Source organism: Patella vulgata, chromosome 9 (assembly GCF_932274485.2).
Source record: "Patella vulgata chromosome 9, xgPatVulg1.2, whole genome shotgun sequence".
In the NCBI taxonomy this organism is placed as follows: domain Eukaryota; kingdom Metazoa; phylum Mollusca; class Gastropoda; family Patellidae; genus Patella; species Patella vulgata.
In genome coordinates, this window is record NC_065887.2 from 4,685,880 (window position 1) to 4,709,280 (window position 23,401).

Below are 23,401 nucleotides of genomic sequence, written 5' to 3' on the forward strand. Positions count from 1 at the left end.
TAATTGATGATACAAATTTCATCTTAACACACCTTATTTAAACATTTTGAAAAATGCAACATAATGGTTTGAAACGTCTAACGTAAACCTTTTCAAATGAAACTTCGATTTAAAAATATTTTTGCACCCTCTGGACAAGTAAAATAGGATGTACTGGATAATTTACACAACAGGTAGGACACTTAAACATCGAGTACTTAGATAGAGATATTATTTATTTTCTGGAGCTTTCAAGCCAGCAAGAGTGTTATTGTCCCTTTAAGGGTTGGCGGCTACACTAGGGCTGTCTACTAATATTTGACTGTCGTTTGTTGAGGGTTGACGGCTACACTAGGGCTGTCCCAAGGCTGAAATTCGATACATGTAGCTGAATCTGGGAAGTAACATAGGCCTGGTGGCATTGGATGACTACCGCTTCCTGTTTCAGAGTTTTACTACTTTCAACTCGTGCAGCGCCGGGTCATCTGCTAGTCAAACATATTCCTAGAGTTAATCATAAAATAAAACTTGGAAATCTATGATTTAACAATAAAAAACATTTATTCATGGTTAAATTAAAGCTAAATTATATGAATGCTTCACATCAGAAAATCAAAAAACAAAATTCATAAAATGAGAATATTCAAGATAAATAATACTGATAAAATTGGTAGAAATCATTTTACACCATTATATAAACTGATGACTCAATAGTTCACACCATTATATAAATATAAAACTGATGACTCGACAGTTTGTATATAGATATATTATTGTTAGTGCTAAATCTGTCTATTGCAGGTCGTTTTCTCACTTAAATGTTATATAAACTACTATTTAAACATTTTTTATTCACATGACAAGCCCATAATCATCTCTCTAGATCATCGAATAGCCGGGATATTAGGTGGATTACACAATGTCCGCCATATGGAAAACTGACATATCTTCATTAAACATTACAAATGAAAATCGAGAGTTGGTTTATTATCGTAAAAATGGTACTTAAAAATTTATTTTCCAAGTTGTACAGCTAATCGAAAAAGTAAAACATTAAAATGTCAAAAACTAAATATGTATATATTACAAAAACAAGACAACTATAACAGTGAATGTATTCATATACAAATATAAGTAACAGTTGATAAATGTGGGACAGAGACATAAATATGGAAGATAAATAGATTTTGATTAAAAGCTCAAAAATAGATCAATGGTATACGTGGGCATGCAATACTATCAATGGTATACGTGGGTATGCAATACTATCAATGGTATAAGGGGATAAGGGGGCATGCAATACTATCAATGGTATACGGGGGCATGCAATACGTGGGCATGCAATACTATCAATGGTATACGGGGGCATGCAAAACACGGGCATGCAATACTATCAATGGTATACGCAATAAAGGATGCAAACATATGAATAAAAGATCATAAATGCATCATAGTTTGATTCTGTTTATGTTAAGACTGGACAACAATACTTAATACAAAAGATGTGAGCTGGTTAATCAAGACAACAATACGAAAGACACAAGCTTGTTAATCAGGACAACAATATCACCATTGCTGTGAATAGTTGGTTGACTGAAATATAGAAAAACAAAAAGATAAAATTTCTGAATTTCTGTTATTTTATTGAAAGTCTTAAAGAAGACTAGTTTTACGTTAAGTAGCAGAAAGGCTCGCTAACCTGAAGGTTGCGTGTTCGGTCCCTGCATTGGCCAAGAATGTTCATCGAGAGTTTCTGGCATGGTTTCCAGAATGTGTACACTTGGCTTGCATGTAAAAGATCCCCTGGCAATTAGAATTTGATATAAGAGTAGGCCATAGTGCCACTGTCCTCGCAAAATTTCCCTCATAGCACAATGTATGGCATATGCCCGTCTTCCTCAGACTTGTAAGAACAGAACAATAGGACGTTAAACCCCATTTCATTTCATTTTTCATTAACCAGACGGTCCGGGATTCGGTCCTGTTGTTGGTCGATTTAAGGAGGTAAATTTTGCTGCAATATGACCAACGGACAACTAGACGTATGATGTCAGGTCCTCGGTCCTTCACCACCAACAATCCTACAGCGAACCCCGGGATCTAACTCATCATTAGATTACCAAACTTTATAATTTTGTAGATCTCATTTTCTCTGGGTTTACATCGGTAATTAAATTGTTGAAAACTGATTCTTTAATTTAAAATTAAGACTTACCGAGAGCCTATCAGGCAACTTGGCCGAGTAAACAACCAACTTTGTTTTTCCTGTTCTGTACCTGTAAAAAAAAAGTAATTTATTAAAGATACATTATGTAAGATTTAGATAAAGAACTAACCATTCTTGCTATAATAGTTCGAAAGTAGATGATGTAAAATGAATAATTGAAAATTTCATTCAAATTACTCTACTGCAAGCGAAGATATTAGCCTTTGAAGGTTTGACAGACGTGTGCAATAATTTCAACCACCGTACTGGTTGATTGAAGCTAAGACTCGGTCCTCTATATTTGATTAAATCAAAGTATCGCTGAACCATTCTAATCTATTTAATATTGGAGAAAACTGATGCCATCGAGAGTTGATTAAGGCCTGGATCAGTTAATTAATGTCTAATTAATACTTTAGAAAACATTTCAGGCCTAAAGAAAGACCTGCAATAGGCAGATTTACCTCTTGAATAATGTATGTTTAACTATATACTATAATTTATCTGGTTCTGTACATGTCAGAAACATACATATTAACAGAGTTCATAGATCAACTACATTATAATTTCCATGACAAAACTGGTCAGAAATATTTTATATGTACTTCAAATTTTTTTCTGATAATTTATTTTAATTACCCTAGCTAAACACTGATTTAATTATAGTTTAAGATTTCTACACCATGCAATCCATGAAGAAGAGCAAACATGGGGAACCAATCAGGAGATGAGTTTGTGACAGAGTTATCCCCCCTTTAATCTTCAAAACAAGTTTCCCAGTTCAACCATACAGACTTATTCTGACTTAAACTTGAATTATGTTATTGAATAACAGGGTAAGATATCTAGTTTAATTATTTCATAATGAAGGAAAGCTTACAACATCTAAAATATTACAAAAATATTAACATTTCAATTTGTAGCACTGAATTATCTCCCCTTAGTCTACAATGGATTTAAAGGATTATTGCCCTAAACCCCTTTAAATATCTCTTTGGGTTGCCCGATCAATAGTTGATACAGAGAGAGAGAAAGAGAGAAATGGGGTTTATTGTCCACTCGACACAAACTAGGTTATTTTGGGACTAACATATGGTTTCATTTTATTTCAATAATTCGCTTGCACGTAGGGGTCTATAGCAGTGGGAGGAAACCGGAGGACCCGGACAAAACCCATGAGGTTAGACAGGCGATCCTAATCCTTGTCACGTACAGCCGGGGATTCGAAACTACCCCAGTTGGTCAATGACAGGCCTTATGATACAACGCGCACGTGCTAACCATTCGGTCATCCAACCCCCAGTAGTTGATACAATTACAATTGATGGACACAGAAATGACTTCTACTATGGTATTACTAGTTCTGATTACAGATCTTATTCACTCGAATCTCAACTAAAATATTTTAGGAAACCAGCCTTTTCATTGGCTAAGATATTTATATTTTAGGAAACCAGCCTTTTCGTTGGTTAAGATATTTATATTTTAGGAAACCAGCCTTTTCGTTGGTTAAGAGATCAAATCTGTACAGTACTAGGACTTTAATCTTAAAGCAAAGAAACAGTTTGTATCTTTTAAATATTTTATGTTTAAGTTTTCATGAAAAGGGTCCAACATTGTGATGTAATGCTTCAGCAACAGTGATTGAATGACCGAGGTAGCTTCCAAGTCAGTTGACAAGCGCCTAGCCATCTCAAATTCTTGAGTTTTCACACCTTCTGCTGTTATGACAGGAATTGATTTCGAGACACCGAATCGATTAAAATCACCCCCCCCCCCCAACCACTACATAAATTTGACAGATTAAGAAGATCTTACTTCTGTATATCTTTGTCTGTGATTCCTGGAGGACTTCCAACTTTTCTAATACCATCTCCTTCCATGTTGTAAGACATCTGCTGGACCTGATCCATCTGTTCTAGCAATATATTATCAGGGTTGGAATTATACGCATCCTGCAATATAAAAATTCTTCAAAGTTTTAATTCCAGGTCTCTTGATGTACTCAATGACTGGTAGTAAATTCTGAAACCATCCACAGAGAATGAGAAATAGGGTTTAACGTCCACTCGACACAAACCAGGTCATTTCGGGAATAACATATGGTTCAATTTTACTTCAAGAATTCGCTTGCGCACAGGGGTTTTAACGTCCACTCGACACAAACCAGGTCATTTCGGGAATAACATATGGTTCAATTTTATTTCAAGAATTCGCTTGCGCATAGGGGTCTTTACCAGTAGGAGGAAACCTGAGGGAGAACCCATGAGGTTGGATAGGCGACCCTACTCCTTGTCACATACAAACAGGGAATAGAAACCACACCAGTTGACTCAATGACAGACCATCTGATCCAACATGCACACGTTTAACCGTTTGCGACCCCCTTCTATTTGTTTGTCCCCTACGCCAGCACAATCCCTGAAATAATGATAGGGGACAGTAGGCCTAAACAAACAAACATCAGGCTCCAATAATGATTGGGGACAGTAGGCCCAAACAAACAAACATCAGGCTCCAATAATGATTGGGGACATTAGGCCCAAACAAACAAACATCAGGCTCCAATAATGATTGGGGACATTAGGCCCAAACAAACAAATATCAGGCTCCAATAATGATTGGGGACATTAGGCCCAAACAAACAAACATCAGGCCCCAATATATCAAAACAAGAAAACTTACAATGAATTGTTTTTTCTTGCTAGCCTGCATATCAAGGAATTTTTGTTTTCTTCTAGCTTCCATGTGTTCATTAATACCAGAGGCAGCCATCTTTAATAATTTTACAAACAAATGGTAATTCTGGAAGAGAATTAAATGAATCTCATATTAGATCTAGATTAGAAATGATATGTAGACAGACTGGTGGTTCAAGACTAAACTATTACCGCTGTGAAACAGTTTGATCAAAGCTATGAATCTGCCGTTATACTGTCTGAGTCTGATTGACATGTCCAAAATACCAAATTTATTCACAATCTTTGAAATGACTTTGTTTATCAAAACTTCATACAAATAATAAATCTAGGATCTAGGCCAATATATATCTATTCCATATCCATAATCCTTACTCATTACTGGCCTTCCTTCGGATCATTTTAGCTGGTCTGTGTGTTTTTGAAAAATAATTCTTCGTAGATCATATAGGCCTAGATCTATACGGTATTATTAATAATTATTATCTTTTGGAATAGATCTACCTACAGTAAACTTCGCAACGAATATGGAACGAAATGTATGAAATTCTTACAAAAGCAAATATAAACATAAATATAACACAAAAGGAAATTCACCTTGGTTGCCTAGATAAATCAGTTTTTGACAATATTAACAAATGGACTTTTGTAAATCAAATAATATTTTTAACTAAGTATTACATATATAATAAATCAAAAATAGAAGCAAATATTCCTACCCGCGAAAGATACAGAGCATTTTTACAAAGTAAAAAATCCTTAGAACTGGAAATTTTTAAAACTAATAAGAAGATACTTAATAAATGGACATTTTTACCGCATACCCAAATAAAACAGAAATAAACAAAAATTATTGTTATTAAATTATATGAACAACACGGTAGCTAAACGTACTTAAGTCCTTTCAACTTTCGACTTTCATTTCGTGGAAAGGATGTGTACTTTAATCTACCGCTTAACAGCTTAAAATTTTGCCTTAAAATGTACAAAAAAGGTCGCTAATAATGTCAAGACTCTGGCCTCCTTAAGGGGAGATAACACATCTTGGGGGAAAACCAAGCTAAATATAATTACACATAATAAAACAGTACCCTTTGAGACTAATAGAAGTAACGTATTCCCTGCACACAATACTAAAGATAATCATCTACTGGCAATAATAAATGAATGTTAAATAAATGATTTTGAAATTGTATGATATAATTATATGTACATATGATGTAATGATAAACCCTATAATGTAATAATACTGTATGATGTACCTGTTATCTGTTATGTAATATTTTTAAAAAAAAAAAAAAGAAAAAAAAAAAGTAGGCCTAAACTTCGCATAAGTCGTATTTGTATAATAAGTCGGATCTTCACTCAACTCGAATAAAATCGTTTGGACCCTTTGATCCTGCACGTTTTTCTTATTAAATTTCTACGCTTAAGTCAGATCTTTGCTCAGGAGTTAGCGAAGTAGTAGGCTTTTTATTATACTTAGCCTAATTTTGCAATCGAATTTAAGCAATGGGATTTAACAAACACTAACTTTAGTGTAGTAATTTTTTCAAGCGCATTGACGATTGTTTAATTATTGCAAAATTTTCACTAGGCCTAGATCTATGCCAACATGTAGGCCTAGTTCTTATAGGCCTAGTGTAGTAGGCTATTTTAATTTACTATTATACTTCTTTGAATCCAAAATCCAAGATTAGATTTGCAAAGAAAAAGATGTGAAGCGGACAAAAATAAATATCGTCATATATCGTTGATGATTCGTTTTAAAAAAATCCTACCTAGATTCTACCCGATTCGAAAATACACAATCGAGTTGGTTAGGAATCTTACCTCGGCTGTAACTTTTAGCAGGTGGAATGAATGTTTTCAGACCAGGCCCAGATTAATCATAAAAAAAGAAGAAAAAGTAATCGTGTTGCTAAGAAACAGAAAACAAAGCGATACCTATCGTGTTTTTTCTATTCTAAAGAGCAAGTAAGGGGAAGCAACCTTGATTACGAATACAACCGGAAGTCAAAATATCCATAGTGATCGTCCATTTTTTTCTAGCTGTCAAAAAGTATTTATTTTTTCGGTCTATTTATTTCTTAGGATAACATCAAAATTATTTGACTTCAGCCCAAATTCATTTCACAAAATGGAAGAGCAAAATGTTAACAGGTAATCTAATATTGCGAGAAGGTTCTTTCATTTAATCCTCCTAGTATGAAAGGGTAAATCTATAAAAGTAGGCCTCCTCCTGTACTCATACTGGCTATAAACTATCGAGAGTTAATTAGTAATAGTACTAACTAAGTAATACTACGATTGAAATTTAGTGACAAATTGAAGGGGGATGAATCGTTTTGACTTTTGATTGTAAATAAATAATGTTTATATCTAAAGTTTGTAAAACCTCCCCTCATTAAATCAGTTCATATCTTATTCTTAATATCAATTTGAATTGAATTACAGTCTTAGTTCAGCTTTGAACGTAGGTATCATTCCATTCGTCCTGTTAGCCTGTACGTTCAGAAACCACCCTATTGAATCCTTGTCGAAAAAGAATTGGCCCCCAGTCAAATTTCATTTCGTCATATATGGATTATGGTTGTCATGGAGACAAATTTGCTTTCAAATCTTGTGTTCAATTTTGGAAATCATTATTTTCAGTGAAGTACCAAAAATAGGAGTGGATGTGAACAGTCCTGATGAGGAGAAGAAAGGTGATGAAATACCTGAAATACCTGAAGCAACTTCAGCTGCTTTAAAGTTTCTAGAAAGTCTAGGTGAGATATTACACTAACACACCCCATTGTAATATCAAAGTCTAAAACACTTTATATTTGAATGGCGACAGTTGTCTAATCCATCTGATGGCCTAGAGAGTTGATTATGGGCTTTATATCGTTCCATAAAAGTCCAACTACTAAATGAAAAAGTGAAATAATTTTCATAATGTTTTTTTTTTTTTCAGTTCCAGAAACCGATTTTAAATATATGATGTTTGACGACAAACTTGTCACAATCTCTGATACGGGCAAAGAACTGGGAGAATTTTGTGTGACGATCGAACCCACCAAACATTGTAACCAGGACTGTTTTCTGGTGCACGCTAATAGTCACGGGGCTATTGACGGAGTACCATGTGGGACGTCTATAACTTGTTACGTCACACGGAATCTAGAAACAATTGAACAGCACCACCATGAGTATGTTAATGTAAGAATCACTTCTCTTAGTTTTTCATGTCAAATACTTTTTCTCTATAATTCAAGTTTTTGAAGCAAAATTGTTGACTATTTAAAGCGATAATTTCATATTTTCTAAGAAAGTCAAAAACATAATTATTTCTATGTCTTTTGCTCAATAGGTTATCAACTCACTATTATACGACCATGGGCATTATTTCTCACCCTTAAAAATCATTGACACAGGAAATAATAACACAATTACCAGTACCTCCCTTGTTTTCCTATTGCCTCCATGCATTAGCTATCTTCAAACGTTGGAATTTGAAGTTGAAAATGATATTTTTGCCAATTTCTCAGCTGGCAATAGTGACTTATACTAACTTATAGGATTAATAGGATTATTCTTTAACAAGGTAGGACGGTTTATAGATACCATCTATTTTAAAGCTTTATTTTAATAAATTTTAAAAATATAACTTAAAAATATGAAATTGCAGCTTTAAAACATCAACCGGTTCTTTAACTTTAGAGGAGTTGGGTGGCCGAATGGTTTTTATGTATGGGCCTTAGATCATAAGGTCTGTCATTGAGTCAAGTGGTGTGGTTGTGATTCCCCACTTGTACATGACAAGTGGTAGGGTCGCCCGTCTTGTCATTGATTCAGGTTGTGTGGTTACGATTCCCTGCTTGTATGTGACAAGGAGTAGGGTCGCCCGTCTTCCCACAGTTAAAGACCCCTAGTTTGTCTCAAGTGGACGTTAAACCTCTCTCTCACTTCTGGTCAGTTGAAACTGGCATATGACTGAAAGCCAATCTAATCATTCATTAAAGATTATTATTGAGTCATGACTATATTCTAATACAAGCCTGTCGGCTAAGTGAAATCAGTAATACTCACGAACCTGGAGATCCTGTATTTGATCCCTGCGTATTTCCCCATGGTGCTGTGGCCTGAAAAGGGACAATATGTATAGTCATTTGGATGCAAAGCAAAACCAAGGTCCGGTGTATACATTAATGTACACGTAAAAGAACCTTGGCATTTGGAATTCGATATAAGACAAGGCTGTAGCGCTGCTGTCCAGAAAAATTACCCTCATGGAAAACTTAATGTTAGTGTATGCCCATCTTCATTATCCCAGTTGAAGCAAAACAGTAGGACGTTAAACTCAATACTCTAATATATAATTTCAGCTTGATAATTGTCCTTTAGATAGAAAAACAAATATAGTCAAGCAGGAAACAGAATATACAGTGAACAGAATAATTACCCAAGGGGAGGTAAGTTCAGTTTGTCATGTTATCAGCTGGAGTAAGACTACTAACTCTCTCCCCATTGACTATAATGCTAATTTCATGACAGCATTATCTTCATCTTTATAACCACAACACACCCATCTTCAATAGAAGGCTTGATCTTGCTTTAACTCTGTACATCTTCAATAGAAGGCTTGATCTTGCTTTAACTCTGTACATCTTCAATAGAAGGCTTGATCTCGCTTTAACTCTGTACATCTTCAATAGAAGGCTTGATCTTGCTTTAACTTCGTACATCTTCAATAGAAGGCTTGATCTTGCTTTAACTCTGTACATCTTCAATAGAAGGCTTTATCTTGCTTTAACTCTGTACATCTTCAATAGAAGGCTTGATCTTGCTTTAACTCCGTACATCTTATCTAGCCCTTCACACAATACCCTGCATATATTGGCACTAATTTCGATTGGGTATTTACCCAGCTTGTGAGCCTTTTAGATTCCTCGACCATCGCGAATACCAAGTATCGCGTTTTACAGCTAAATTGTTTACCTGTAATAATTGAGTTGCAAAGTTTAAGGTTCATTCCAGTGTCATGGTTTCCATGGATGTCATTATATTTGATTTGAGCGCGTTTGTGTCCAAACCTCTGCTTGGACGCTGCTGTTCACGTGTGTGCAGTAAATTGAGATAACATAGCTATAAGTTTGGGAATTGTGAAGTAATCTAGGAATGCATCACGCATGTCTGAATAAAAATATCGAAAGGGGGCTGATCATCTCAATTTCTTTTTCTTCAACTGGTCAAACGAATCCATAGGCTCGAACATCCTTTTTGTACATCCAGACCCTACCCTCCAACCACAGAGCATATTTTGTTCCTAGTAAATTTATCTAAATAATGTCATACTCCACACCTAAATAAACAGAAATATTGTCTTGGGTATCATCTTAAAATATTCTCAGATATAATCTCCCAGAAACCAAACTTGACTTTATCTCCATCTGTTCATGTCAGAAAATATTACTTCAAACACTCTAGGGGGGGTTGGATGGCTGAATGGTTAGCATGTGCGTTCTGTATCATAAGGTCTATCATTGAGTCAACTGGCATGGTTTCGATTCCCCAGTTGTACGTGACAAGGAGTTGGGTCGCCTGTTCAACCTCGTGGGTTTTCTCTGGGTCCTCCGGTTTCCTCCCACTGCTAAAGACCCCTATGCACAAACAAGTTTGTGGCGAGTGGACGTTAAACTCCATTTCTACCTCGCTTTGATAACAAAAACTGCCATGCAACATGGAGAAAGACATTTACCTTATGATAATATATTAAAATAGAAACAAGCAGTGCCGTGAACTTAATAAATTATTTTTCAGGCTGTGGAACGTAAAAATAAAACTTTTTCTTTTGATGATATGAAAGGTTTCATTTCTGAAGGTGAGTGAAAACAAATTTTAACGACATTCAGGGAGTCCATTTAGGGATCCATTGACCTATTGAAGTAGACAAACGAATCTGATTATAATTAAATTTTTTGTTCGTTTGTATTTAATGGTTCTAATTTTCTACCATATAGAGGGAGAGAAATGGGGTTTAACGTCCACTCGACACAAACTAGGTCATTTCGGGACTAACATATGGTTTAATTTTTTTTCAATAATTCGCTTGCGCGTAGGGGTCTTTAGCAGTGGGAGGAAACCAGAGGACCCGGAGAAAACTCACAAGGTTGGACAGGCGACCCTACTCCTTGTCACGTACAACCGAGGATTCAAAACCATTTGACTCAATGACAGGCTTTATGATACTTCTACCATATATAAGATCTAACATGTATCAAGACCAACCTGCATTGGGGTCGGTAGGAAAGGGGGGGGGGGATCCGAATGGTTTAACACATTTTAGATCATAAGGTCTGTCATTGACTCAAGTGGCCATGAGAGATATTTTTGATCCAGAAACATAAAACTTTGCACATAGTTTATTATTGATGTATTTGATACATTAAAACAACAAAAGTTTTAGTTAAAATAAGGCGAAAGGTTTTGCGTAAATTCTTGACTTAAGTCTGAGAATGTTTTGTTAAAGCAACGTGTGGTTTTCTGTGGTGCTGTATTGAAAACCCTCTAGTCATTCCGATGGTCAAAAAGTATCTAGTCATTCTGATGGTCAAAAAGTATCTAGTCATTCTGATGGCCTAAAAGTATCTAGTCATTCTGATGGTCTAAAAGTATCTAGTCATTCTGATGGTCAAAAAGTATCTAGTCATTCTGATGGTCAAAAAGCCTCTAGTCATTCTGATATTCAAAAAGCCTCTAGTCATTCGGATGGTCAAAAAGCCTCTAGTCATTCTGATGGTCAAAAAGCCTCTAGTCATTCTGATGGTCAATCAGAGGTTGTGTGTAAACCATTAGCAGCACATTGGGAATGGAAATAAGGGCAGGCCGTTGACCTGTTGTACTGGCATCATGGGGAATGGAAATAAGGGCAGGCCGTTGACCTGCTGTACTGGCATCATTGGGAATGGAAATAAGGGCAGGTCGTAGCCCTGTTGTACTGGCATCATTGGGAATGGAAATAAGGGTAGGCCGCAGTCCTGTTGTACTGGCATAATTTCTACATGGTGTATGCCTACCGTCATAAGTCCAATGAAGTACAGCATTAATCTCCATTTCATTTCATATTAGATAGTTTCTGTGCCTGTGACAGATAGAGAAACTAAGTCATTTCGGGACTAACATGGTTCAATTTTATTTCAATAGATTGCTTGCACAGTAGGAGGAAACCGTGGGACCCAGAGAAAACCCATGAGGTTAGACAGGTGACCTTACTCCTTGTCACGTACTCACGTACAAACATTCAATCGAAACAATGTCACTTCACTAAATGACAGACCTGAAGATCTAAAGCCCATTCAGACACTCACTACCTGGTACCACTGTACAACTAGTGATGTCAGAAATGAAATGAAATGAAATGAAATGGGGTTTAACGTCCTACTGTTCTGCTCCTATACTGGGATAATGAAGACGGGCATATGCCATACAGTGTGCTTTGAGGGAAATTTTGCCTGGGCAGCGGCACTATCGCCTACTCTTATATCGACTTCCAGGGGATCTTTTACGTGCATTCCAATGTATACACGGGACCTTGGTTTTTCGTCTCATCCGAAGGACTAGACAGCTGTCCTTGTCAGAGTGATGTCAGAATTTAATACTCCATGTTTTCATTATACAATTTTTCAGGATCAAATTTATTATTACATCGATTGCTGATTCAATTTTTCAGGATCAAATTTATTATTACATCGATTACTGATTGAGAAAGGAATGCCTGATGATGATTTTCAGTTGGTTTCATTTGATTCTGAAACGAATCTGTGTGCTGCAACATATGTAAGTATTCACAAACATTTGGTCTGTATCGTAAAACTACTATACTATAAAACAAACATTGTTTCCATTGGTCACTGCCTGGGCCAAATTTCCTTTAGCACAGTATGAACTTTTGTAAACTAATAGTCTCATGGTGTGATTTTAACACAGTATGAACCCTTGTAAACTAATAGTCTCAAGGTATGAACCCTTGTTAACGTATAGTCTCATGGTGTGATTTTAACACAGTATGAACTCTTGCAAAAGACAATATTGTGAAAGTTGAATCTCTAATAGAAATATCAGTCTAAAATGGCTCAATTCCTTTCAGTATTTACACAGATATGTTCAATTGAAATTTCATCAATCTTTGCCACTCGCTATGTAATAAATTCTAGCCTGGAGGTCGGGTGTTCGATCCCTGCATTGGCCGAGAAAGCTCATCCAGATTTTCCGGCGTGGTTTCCCGTTGTCCGTGATGCAGGACGGAGGGTCTGACAAGGACAGCTGTCTAGTCCTTCGGATGAGACGAAAAACCGAGGTCCCGTGTATATATTGGAATGCACGTAAAAGATCCCCTGGCAGTTGGAATTTGATATAAGAGTAGGCGATAGTGCCGCTGCCGGGGCAAAATTTCCCTCATAGCACACTGTATGGCGTATGCCCGTCTTCATTAGCCCAGTATAGGATCAGAACAGTAGGATGTTGAACCCTATTTCATTTCATGTCATGTAATAAATCTGTTGCTATTTTGTTGTGGGTGAACAGAATTGATAGACCAATTTTAAATCGGGGGGTTGGATGGCTGAATGGTTAGCGTGCGCGCGCTGTATCATAAAGTCTGTCATTGAGTGGACTGGCGTGGTTTCGAATCCCTGGTTGTACGTGACAAGGAGTAGGGTCGCCTGTCCAACCTCGTTGGTTTTCTCCGGGTCCTCCGGTTTCCTCCCACTGCTAAAGACCCCTACGCGCAAGCGAATTATTGAAATAAAATTAAACCATATGTTAGTCCCGAAATGACCTAGTTTGTGTCGAGTGGACGTTAAACCCCATTTCTCTCTCTCTCTCCAATTTTAAATCTGATTGAATCCCAGCTGAATGACAATTGTTTACACCTAATTAGACCATTCTTCCCGTTTTTTTAAATTATTATTTTACCATTTGTGAATCAGCCATTACTATTTACTACCACATTGTAATGTGTTTCTTTGTTCATTGATTTTGCGCCCGAAACGATACGGTACACGACTTATGTACCATATTTTAAAACGTTCATTGTGTCTTAAATATTGCATACTAGCAGGATACCCGGCTTCGCTCGGGGGTCATAACTCCGAAACCGGAAGTGGTAGACTAACGCCACCTGGCCTATGTTACTCCCCGGTCCAAGCTACCCCTATACCCCAAATTTCAAACTCGGGGCAGACCTAGTGTAGCCGCCAACCCTGAACAGACCGGCTTCGCTCGGGGGTCATAACTACGAAACTGGAAGTGGTATACTAACGCCACCTCGCCTATGTTACTCCCCGGCCCGAGCTACCCCTATACCGCAAATTTCAGACTCGGGGCAGACCTAGTGTAGCCGCCAACCCCGAACAGATAGACTTCGCTCGGGGGTCATAACTCCGAAACCGAAAGTGGTAGACTAACGCCACCTGGCCTATGTTACTCTCCGGTCCGAGCTACCCCTATACCCCAAATTTCAGACTCGGGGCAGACCTAGTGTAGCCGCCAACCCCGAACAGACCGGCTTCGCTTGGGGGTCATAACGCCGAAACCGGAAGTGGTAGACTAACGCCACCTAGCCTCTGTTACACCCCAGTCCGAGCTACCCCTATACCCCAAATTTCAGACTCGGGGCAGACCTAGTGTAGCCGCTAACCCCGAACAGACCGGCTTCGCTCGGGGGTCATAACTCCGAAACCGGAAGTGGTAGACTAACGCCACCTGGCCTATGTTACTCCCCGGTCCGAGCTACCCCTATACCCCAAATTTCAGACTCAGGGCAGACCTAGTGTAGCCGCCAACCTCGAACAGACAGACAGACAGACAAACGACAGTCACAAATATTAGTATAGATATTTCATTTATTACTTAACTAGCAGGATACCCGGCTTCGCTCGGGAGTCATAACTCCGAAACCGGAAGTGGTAGACTAACGCCACCTGGCCTATGCTACTCCCCGGTCCGAGCTACCCCTATACCCCAAATTTCAGACTCGGGGCAGACCTAGTGTAGCCGCCAACCCCGAACAGACCGACTTCGCTCGGGGCTCATAACTCCGAAACCGGAAGTGGTAGACTAACACCACCTGGCCTATGTTACTCCCTGGTCGGAGCTACCCCTATACCCCAAATTTCAGACTCGGGGCAGACCTAGTGTAGCCGCCAACCCCGAACAGACAGACTTCGCTCGGGGGTCATAACTCCGAAGAGGTAGACTAACGCCACCTGGCCTATATTACTCCCCGGTCCGAGCTACCCCTATACCCCAAATTTCAGACTCGGGCAGATGTAGCCGCCAACCCCGAACAGATAGACTTCGCTCGGGGGTCATAACTCCGAAACCGGAAGTGGTAGACTAATGCCACCTGGCCTATGTTACTCCCCGGTCCGAGCTACCCCTATACCCCAAATTTCAGACTCGGGGCAGACCTAGTGTAGCCGCCAACCCCGAACAGACCGGCTTCGCTCGGGGGTCATAACTCCGAAACCGGAAGTGGTAGACTAACGCCACCTGGCCTATGTTACTCCCCGGTCCGAGCTACCCCTATACCCCAAATTTCAGACTCAGGGCAGACCTAGTGTAGCCGCCAACCTCGAACAGACAGACAGACAGACAAACGACAGTCACAAATATATATATAGATTAGGATTTCACAACATCAATATGGATTGAAATTGACTAATATTGAATTCTAATTTTGAATATTATGGAAAATATTGAGTTAGAGACTTGACTCATTTAAATGTTAAATATTGAGTTAGAGACTTGACTCGTTTAGATGTTAAATTATCAATCTGAGTACATATAAATAAGAATGAACTAAACTGTGAGAAATTGATATTTTAGTTGAAGACACATCGTTACCTTAACTAATATTATAGTTTTAAATGAGAGTTAAGATAACCTGAAATGATTTGTGTATTTTTTTATTACAGAAATGTTTAGAGGAGAGAACACAGACAGTTGAAGCCATAGAGTTACGAGTTTATGGTATTGAGAGAACCATCAATTCAAAAACAGATTTACCAACAACATGGCAATCATATTTTACACAAGATGGGTAAATCATTAATAATTCTTTACTTTAAACAGAAGGGGTAAATCATTAGTAATTCTTAAATAACACAAGATGGGTATCATTTTTAAATACACAGTATGGGTAAATCATTTTTAGATACACAGGATGGGTAAATCATTTTTAAATACACAGGATGGGTAAATCATTTTTAAATTACACAGTATGGGTAAATCATTAATAATTATTTTTTTTTGTCAACCAATGTTGGATATTGTTATGGGTGGGGTGTTTTAGTGGTGTGATTGAGTCATGTGATGTGGTCTCGATTCCCCGCTTGTGCGTGACATGATCTAGTTTTGAGTCAAGTGGAAGTTAAACCACTTTTCTCTCTCTATGCTGTTTCAGTCTGATGTTGGTAGGGCATGGACCTAACGTCTGGAATGTCCTCAGTTCTCACATGTCAGGGATGGTGTCTGCTGACATGTCAGGGATGATGTCTGCTGACATGTCAGGGATGGTTTCTGCTGACATGCCACGGATGGTGTCTGCTGACATGCCAAGGATGGTGTCTGCTGACATGCCACGGATGGTGTCTGCTGACATGCCACAGATGGTGTCTGCTGACATGTCACGGATGGTGTCTGCTGACGTGTCACGGATGGCGTCTGCTCACAAGGAAATTGTCATTTAAAGAAAAGTGAAATGAAATGAAATGAAATGGGGTTTAACATCCTACTGTTTTGCTCTGAACTGGGCTAATTAAGACGGGCTAAAGAAAAGTGAGCAGAAATATATCTGACTGATCAAAGTCCCCAGGTATACGCCATACAGTGTGCTATCGGGGAAATTCTGCCTGGACAGCGGCGCTACAGCTTACTCTTATATTGGATTCCAACTGTCACTGTAATTCAGGTATCATTTAATCTTGTGTATCTACCACTAATTTCTTTTACATTCATTTAATATCAAATCCTTGTTTAAAAATTTGTAAAAATCATTTAAAATCACCAAAATTCATTTAATTTTTACTTGTGTCCAGTTTAAAGCTGACCATTCAATTTTGATAATGAATGTCCAGTGTTTAATCACTGTTAAAAAATAAACAACCCAATTGATTATTGATGCATGATGATTAATTTGTGAACAGTGGTCAGGAAATTAAATACTAGTAAATTGGACACTCATTATCAAAATTAATCAGTCAGCCTTAAACTGGACACTAGTACAAATTAGATGATTTTGGGTGATTTTAAATGATTTTTACAACTTTTTAAACAAAGATTCTATATTAAACGAATGTGAAAGAAATTAGTGTTAGATACACAAGATTAAATGATACCTGGGTTACAGTGTGTCAAGGGATCTGTTTTATGTGCATGGCAATGTGTACATGGGAGCTTGTTTTTTTGTCCCATCCGGATTTTCCGACGTGGTTTCCCCTTGTCAGTGGGGCAGAACGGAGGGCCTGACAAGGACAGCTGTCTAGTCCTTCGGATGAGACGGAAAACCGGGGTCCTGTGTCTATATTGGAATGCACGTAAAAGATCCCCTGGCAGTTGGAATTCGATATAAGAGTAGGCGATAGTGCCGCTGCCCTCATAGCACACTGTATGGCGTATGCCCGTCTTCATTAGCCCAGTAGAGGAGCAGAACAGTAGGACGTTAAACCCCATTTCATTTCATTTTTCCCTTGTCAGGTCCTCTGTCCTACACGACTGAGGCAGGGATCGAACTCAAGACATCGAGGTTAGCGAGCTGACATCTTACTCACTGAGCCACTATATTGATTTATTCCAGACATTTAACAAATCGTGTACAAGTTGGTTCACCTGTTGGGATGAAATTAGCTAAAGTACCCACTGCTGTTGTTAGAGGTAAGATATCTAGACCACTTGATACCACTTCCCTGTGGATTCTAATTCACCACAGCCTCGTCAGGGAGCTTAAGGTGACCTTTAATCCCTGGGGGTTTAAAGAACGGTTATAACGTGGGCGCGTTGCATCATAATGCCTGTATTTGAATCAAGTTGAGTGGTTTTAATTCCCCACTTGTATATAGAGTAGGGTCGTCTATCCAACCTCATGGGGTTTCTGTGGGTTCTCTGGTTTCCTCCAACTGCTAAAGATCTCTACGCGCAAAATTATTGAAATAGAATTTATCCATATGTTAGTCCCGAAATGACCTAGTTTGTGTCGAGTGGACGTTAAACCCCATTTCTCTCATCCTTTAATCCCTTTTACCCAGATAATAAATGTATTTAATTTTAAATGATATTTTATTCGTTGTAACCATATTCAAAGGACTGTTGAATGAGAATTCATTTAACTCTTTTTAAAACCACTAAAACTTTGTAAGACTCATAAATTGACACAATCACTGGCTTGACAAATGTCTCTCAAATTCCCTTGAAGGAACTGAAAATGTAAAGTTATTTCATGTCAAATGTAAAAATCCTGAGTTGAAATCAAGGTATAGATAGAATCTATCACTTTAAGTTTGTTTTATGCTACACTATGCAAATTTCAGGACAATTTGTATATTTTTTATACGCCCACATTTTATACTGACAATCGAACCGAGACAGTCTGACAAAATGGCTGCTCCCCTTTAAAAAAATAGTATAATAAGCATGTAATATACCAAGATTGTGGACCCTCTAGAGGTCACAATTGTTATCCGATTTTGATGAAACTTAAAATATGTGTTTCTCTCCCAAAGATCGTGGTTCCTTTCATTACTGATGCATGTAGAACGGTAACATCCTGGATTATGGGCCTGATTGTAAGAAAAATCAATTTGTTTTAGCTTGTTCTCTGTCCATCTCTTGCAAAATGTGGGCATATCTTGCATAGCAGCAGCATTTGTTTTATAACCCAGAAAAGTGATTGTTACGTTGTGTGGCGTGCATGTAAAAGATACCTTAACAATTGGAATTCGATATAAGAGTAGGGTGTAGTGCGGGTGTCTGGGCAAAATTCCCCTAATAACACACTGTATGGCGTATGCCTGTCTTCATTAGCCCAGTTCGGAGTAGGACATTAAACCCCATTTCATTTTATTTTATATTTTAGATGAAGAGCCACCTAAACCAGTATTTGAAAAGAGATCGTTAAATATAGAAGAGGATATGCAGATGTATTCAAAATTTCTAGATAGGAAGGTTTGTTATTGATTGATGTCACTCTTTTTTTTTGTAGTCCTTTGAATGTAATGAAGAATGAGGTCCCAGCTAGAACCTTTGACAGCCGGGATTAGATATAATATTAGGCCTTAGTGCCACTGTCCGGGCTAAATGTCGCTCATAGTACACTGTATGACGTATGCCCATCTTCAGTAGCCCAGTTGGTGCAGAAGAGTAGGACGTTAAACCCCATTTCATTTCACATATGAGTGTAATTAATATTGCAACAAATAGAGAATTTTGATATCAAATATCCCGGTACTAAGGAACAGCTGTTTGGGTCCCAATGGGTAATGGTAATTAATTACATTGCAAAAATTGAGAAAGTAATTGTAATAATTATATTTAAAAAAATAATGGTTTTGTAATTCATTACATTGGCAGTGTATTGGCCCCAGACCTGGTTTGGGATGGTTTTAGGCTGTCCACGAATGTACCGATAGATATATCACTTTTCTATAGTATTCTTAAGGTGTGGTGTAGAGTGGACTTTAAATTCACTTCTCTCTCTCTCTCTCTATTGCATAGGTTGGGAATTTCCTTCACAACTAATTTTAAAAATGTATAATTTCAGGAGGATATCAAAGGCGATCATGCCGTTTACATGAGACAACATCCAGAACTCAAAGCTCTTCTTGCAGACTTCCTGCAATTTCTGCTTCTTCGTAAACCTCAAGACGTCATCTCCTTCGCATCAGAATATTTCTCAGCATTTTCAACGACGGTGCCAAACCCATCTCCTTATTTGGCATCGAATGCTCCGACTCCTTTCCCGGTCAGTCGAGGCAATACCCGAATAGATCAGTTACGCACGCCAACCAGATAATTCAAAGACATGATCACCCAGACTGTAAATAAATGGTTCTCTGTTAACAGATTTTAAATAATTATTGGTTGTTTTTGTATCCATTTCCGGATTCCATTCTTTACATTCAAACCTTTACACTTAAGACCTGCTTTCAATGGATGAGAAAAAGTTGCTTGAATTGCCAATGAAATGGGAGTGTTTCGATGAGCGACTTTACCGCAGCATTTTTTTCTCTCTTGTGAAGTGTGCACATGCATGCCAACCAGATGTTTACTTTCTAGCATATATACACAGGTTCTCCTCGAATAAGTCAATCAACCGCTCTTGTTGCTGCAAAATCTTCATTTATGACAGGGTGAAGGTGGTAGAATGGTTTGATCATAAGGTCAGTCATTGAGTCAAGTGGCATAGTTTCGATTCCCTGCTTGTAATTGAGAAGTAGTAGGCTCGTCTGTTTAACCTCATGGGTTTTCATAAGATCTGTCATTGAGTCAAGTGGCCAGGTTTCGACAAGGAGTAAGGTCGCCTGTCCAACCTCGTGGGTTTTCATAAGGTCTGTCATTGAGTCAACTGGTGTGGTTTCGATTCCCCGCTTTTACATGACAAGGAGTAGGGTTGCCTGTCCAACCTTGTGGTTTCACTCCCGGTCCTCCGGTTTCTTCCCACTGCTAAAGACCCCTACACACTAGCAAATTATTAAAATAAAATTGAACCATATGTTAGTCTCGAAATTACGTAGTTCCTGTCAAGTGGATGTTAAACCCCATTTCTCTCCCTCACTTATGACATCATGTACTTGAGATCCAACAAACTTTTTACCGATTTATTTGTACACGTGGAAAAACAAAAACGCACGAGGAAATGCGGTGACTTCTGCTGGCGAAAACACGTGGAAAATGGACCTTAGACTGGAGTTATTTTCATATAGACAAAAAATCCAAAATTTGATTTCTAATTTACTGGCCTGGAAATAACGATTGTAGTTGTAGGTGATAAAATGTCAGACAGTATTAGAGTTGTAACCAGATATTTTAAACTTTGTGCCGGACATTTATTAATAAATATCATTAAAAACACAAATTGTCAGGCTGTATGAGTAGTTGTATATTGGGCTGTATGAGTAGTTGTATATTGGGCTGTATGAGTAGTTGTATATTGGGCCGAAAATCTGTTACAAATATTAAAAACTCAAATAAAAATAAAATTGATGCCAGAAAAAATACAGATACCAAAATGATTGAGCCTGACGAAATTGTCTGTGACAGGTGCCATATTTCTCGGTTTTCAAATTTGTATAGAAATAATAACAGGATATGAGACTGAATTTGAAAGGAATCTGGAATTGGATACACTTCAATCAAACACCCCTCTTCCCCTCTAACCCTAACCTTTCCTCTCTAAGAAACGAAAGATCTGATTGTACATTTTAATATGATTTGAATTCAAGATAAAATATAAAATGAGCAAAATCTCTCCAGATGTGATGTATGTTTTAAAATCTCTCCATGTGTGATGTATGTTTTAAAATCTCTCCACATGTGATGTATGTTTTAAAATATCTCCACATGTGATGTATGTTTTAAAATATCTCCACATGTGATGTATGTTATAAAATAACTCCACATGTGATGTATGTTTTAAAATATCTCCACATGTGATGTTGGTTTTAAAATCTCTCTACATGTGATGTATATTTTAAAATCTCTCTACATGTGATGTCTGTTTTAAAATCTCGCCACGTGTGATGTATGTTTTAAAATCTCTCCACATGTGATGTATGTTTTAAAATATCTCCACATGTAATGTGTGTTTTAAAATCTCTCCACGTGTGATGTATGTTTTGATTCTCTGGAGATTGTGTTAACGCTGTAATAATTATAAAATTATTTTTTCCAATATAATTCATCTTCATCTCCCAAAATTACACACCATAGTCAATTTCATTTTATACAACATTTTACTCACCACCAATTACTTAGGTGCCAATTTGAATATGAATTAGGTTTATTAAAGGCTCAATACCACTCTTGTTGTAACTGAATATAATATGTCCCAATCTTTATTCTAGTCAACAAATTGTACTATTTTAGAATATTTCAATTAATTGATGATACAAATTTCATCTTAACACACCTTATTTAAAAAAATGGAAAAATTCAACTAAATGATTTGAAAAGCCTGACGTAAAGCTTTTCAAATGTGACTTGGATTTAAAAATATTTTTGAACCCTCTGGACAAGTAAAATAGGATTTAATGGATAATTTACATAACAGGTAGGACACTAACATATCTAGTACTTAGAATAAGGCTATTTTTTATTTTCTGGAGCTGTCAAGCCAGCAAGAGTGTTATTGTCCCTTTAATATGTATAACCAGCAATGGGGGAGGTGGCCATTTGGGTATGAAGTATGTGTATGCATATGTATTTCCACGAATAACTAATGTTCCAATTTGAATAATACATTTATTTGCCATCTTCTGATGATTGTCAAATAATTAGATTTTAAACAGAATTAAAACAGAAAGTTCACCCACAACTTTATAAACAGCTTTATTATTTCCAAAATATGTCAAATTTAACAAAAGAATAATGTGCATTCAGTATTATTTATTTTAAGGCTAAACCAATTTTTAATTTTTAGTCAATAAATAGTTATTTAAGTCTTATGAACAATGTTTTGGGTAATATTTTCGAACTAAAAGCCTTTGGGAAGAGCAACTAAGAATTTTTAAGTATTTTTTTGGACAGAAGAAATGGGAAGATATTTTTTTTTTAATAGGTTTTCCCGAAGAAGAAATATTTAAATTAGTTTGGTCTAATCTATAGCCTCTCCATCGATCTAAATATTAAGGCCACTTGCAGATTTCGTCAGGTCAAAAGATGTAAACAGGGCTAGCGCTAACCCTAACCCTAACCCACAATCCTGTCAACAATCACATGCCCTAACCCTATTTACATCTCGCAACCTTAATATTAAGATGTCCAACCTCGTTGGTTTTCTCCGGGTCCTCTGGTTTCCTCCCACTGCTAAAGACCCCTACGTGCGGCGAGTTATTGAGGTAAAATTAAACCATATGTTGGTCCTGAAATGACCTAGTTTCTCTCTCTCCCTTAATATTAAGACCTGATGTAGTTAAAGCGAGATCAAGCCTTCTATTGAAGATGTAGACATCCCAGTCCATCCTTGTGTTAAATGTTCAGATGGTTGTGATTTTTTATCTTTAGGAAATAAATTGGATGTTATTTATTGATATATTTTATATGTTTTAAATTGTGAGAATTATTCTGTTCTACAGGAAATTATTGCTTTCATGAATTATTGGTAAAGTTATTTGAGTCATTTATAATTAAATATGTGACACCACAGCCTAATACGTGATGGGAGAGGGGGATTGCTGAATGGCTAGCACATGTGCATTATATCATAAGGTCTGTCATTTTTAAGTCAACTGAGGCATGGTTTTCGATTCCCTGGTTGTAC

At 37.4% G+C, this 23,401-nt stretch overlaps 1 protein-coding gene and 1 long non-coding RNA gene across 3 annotated transcripts; one reads left to right on the forward strand and one right to left on the reverse strand.

Moving 5' to 3' along the window:
• Nucleotides 1-537: 537 nt before the first annotated feature.
• Nucleotides 538-9,208, reverse strand: LOC126831609 (uncharacterized). Of its 2 annotated transcripts, none has more exons than XR_007684212.2 (5): nt 8,963-9,208; nt 4,871-4,990; nt 4,004-4,140; nt 2,195-2,255; nt 538-1,572 (listed from the first exon to the last, which is right to left on the reverse strand). It is a non-coding gene; the product is annotated as an uncharacterized LOC126831609 (long non-coding RNA). The 2 variants fall into 2 exon arrangements; XR_007684211.2 differs by lacking the exon at nt 8,963-9,208 and adding an exon at nt 6,718-6,857.
• Nucleotides 6,900-23,169, forward strand: LOC126831587 (ciliogenesis-associated TTC17-interacting protein). The gene is made up of 10 exons (XM_050562173.2): nt 6,900-7,047; nt 7,540-7,655; nt 7,844-8,088; nt 9,255-9,341; nt 10,690-10,750; nt 12,599-12,705; nt 15,846-15,970; nt 17,726-17,802; nt 19,001-19,089; nt 19,685-23,169. Exons 1-10 carry the CDS (start codon nt 7,025-7,027, stop codon nt 19,934-19,936), a joined length of 1,182 nt encoding a protein of 393 aa, XP_050418130.2. The 5' UTR covers nt 6,900-7,024; the 3' UTR covers nt 19,937-23,169.
• The last annotated feature ends 232 nt before the right edge of the window (nt 23,170-23,401 follow it).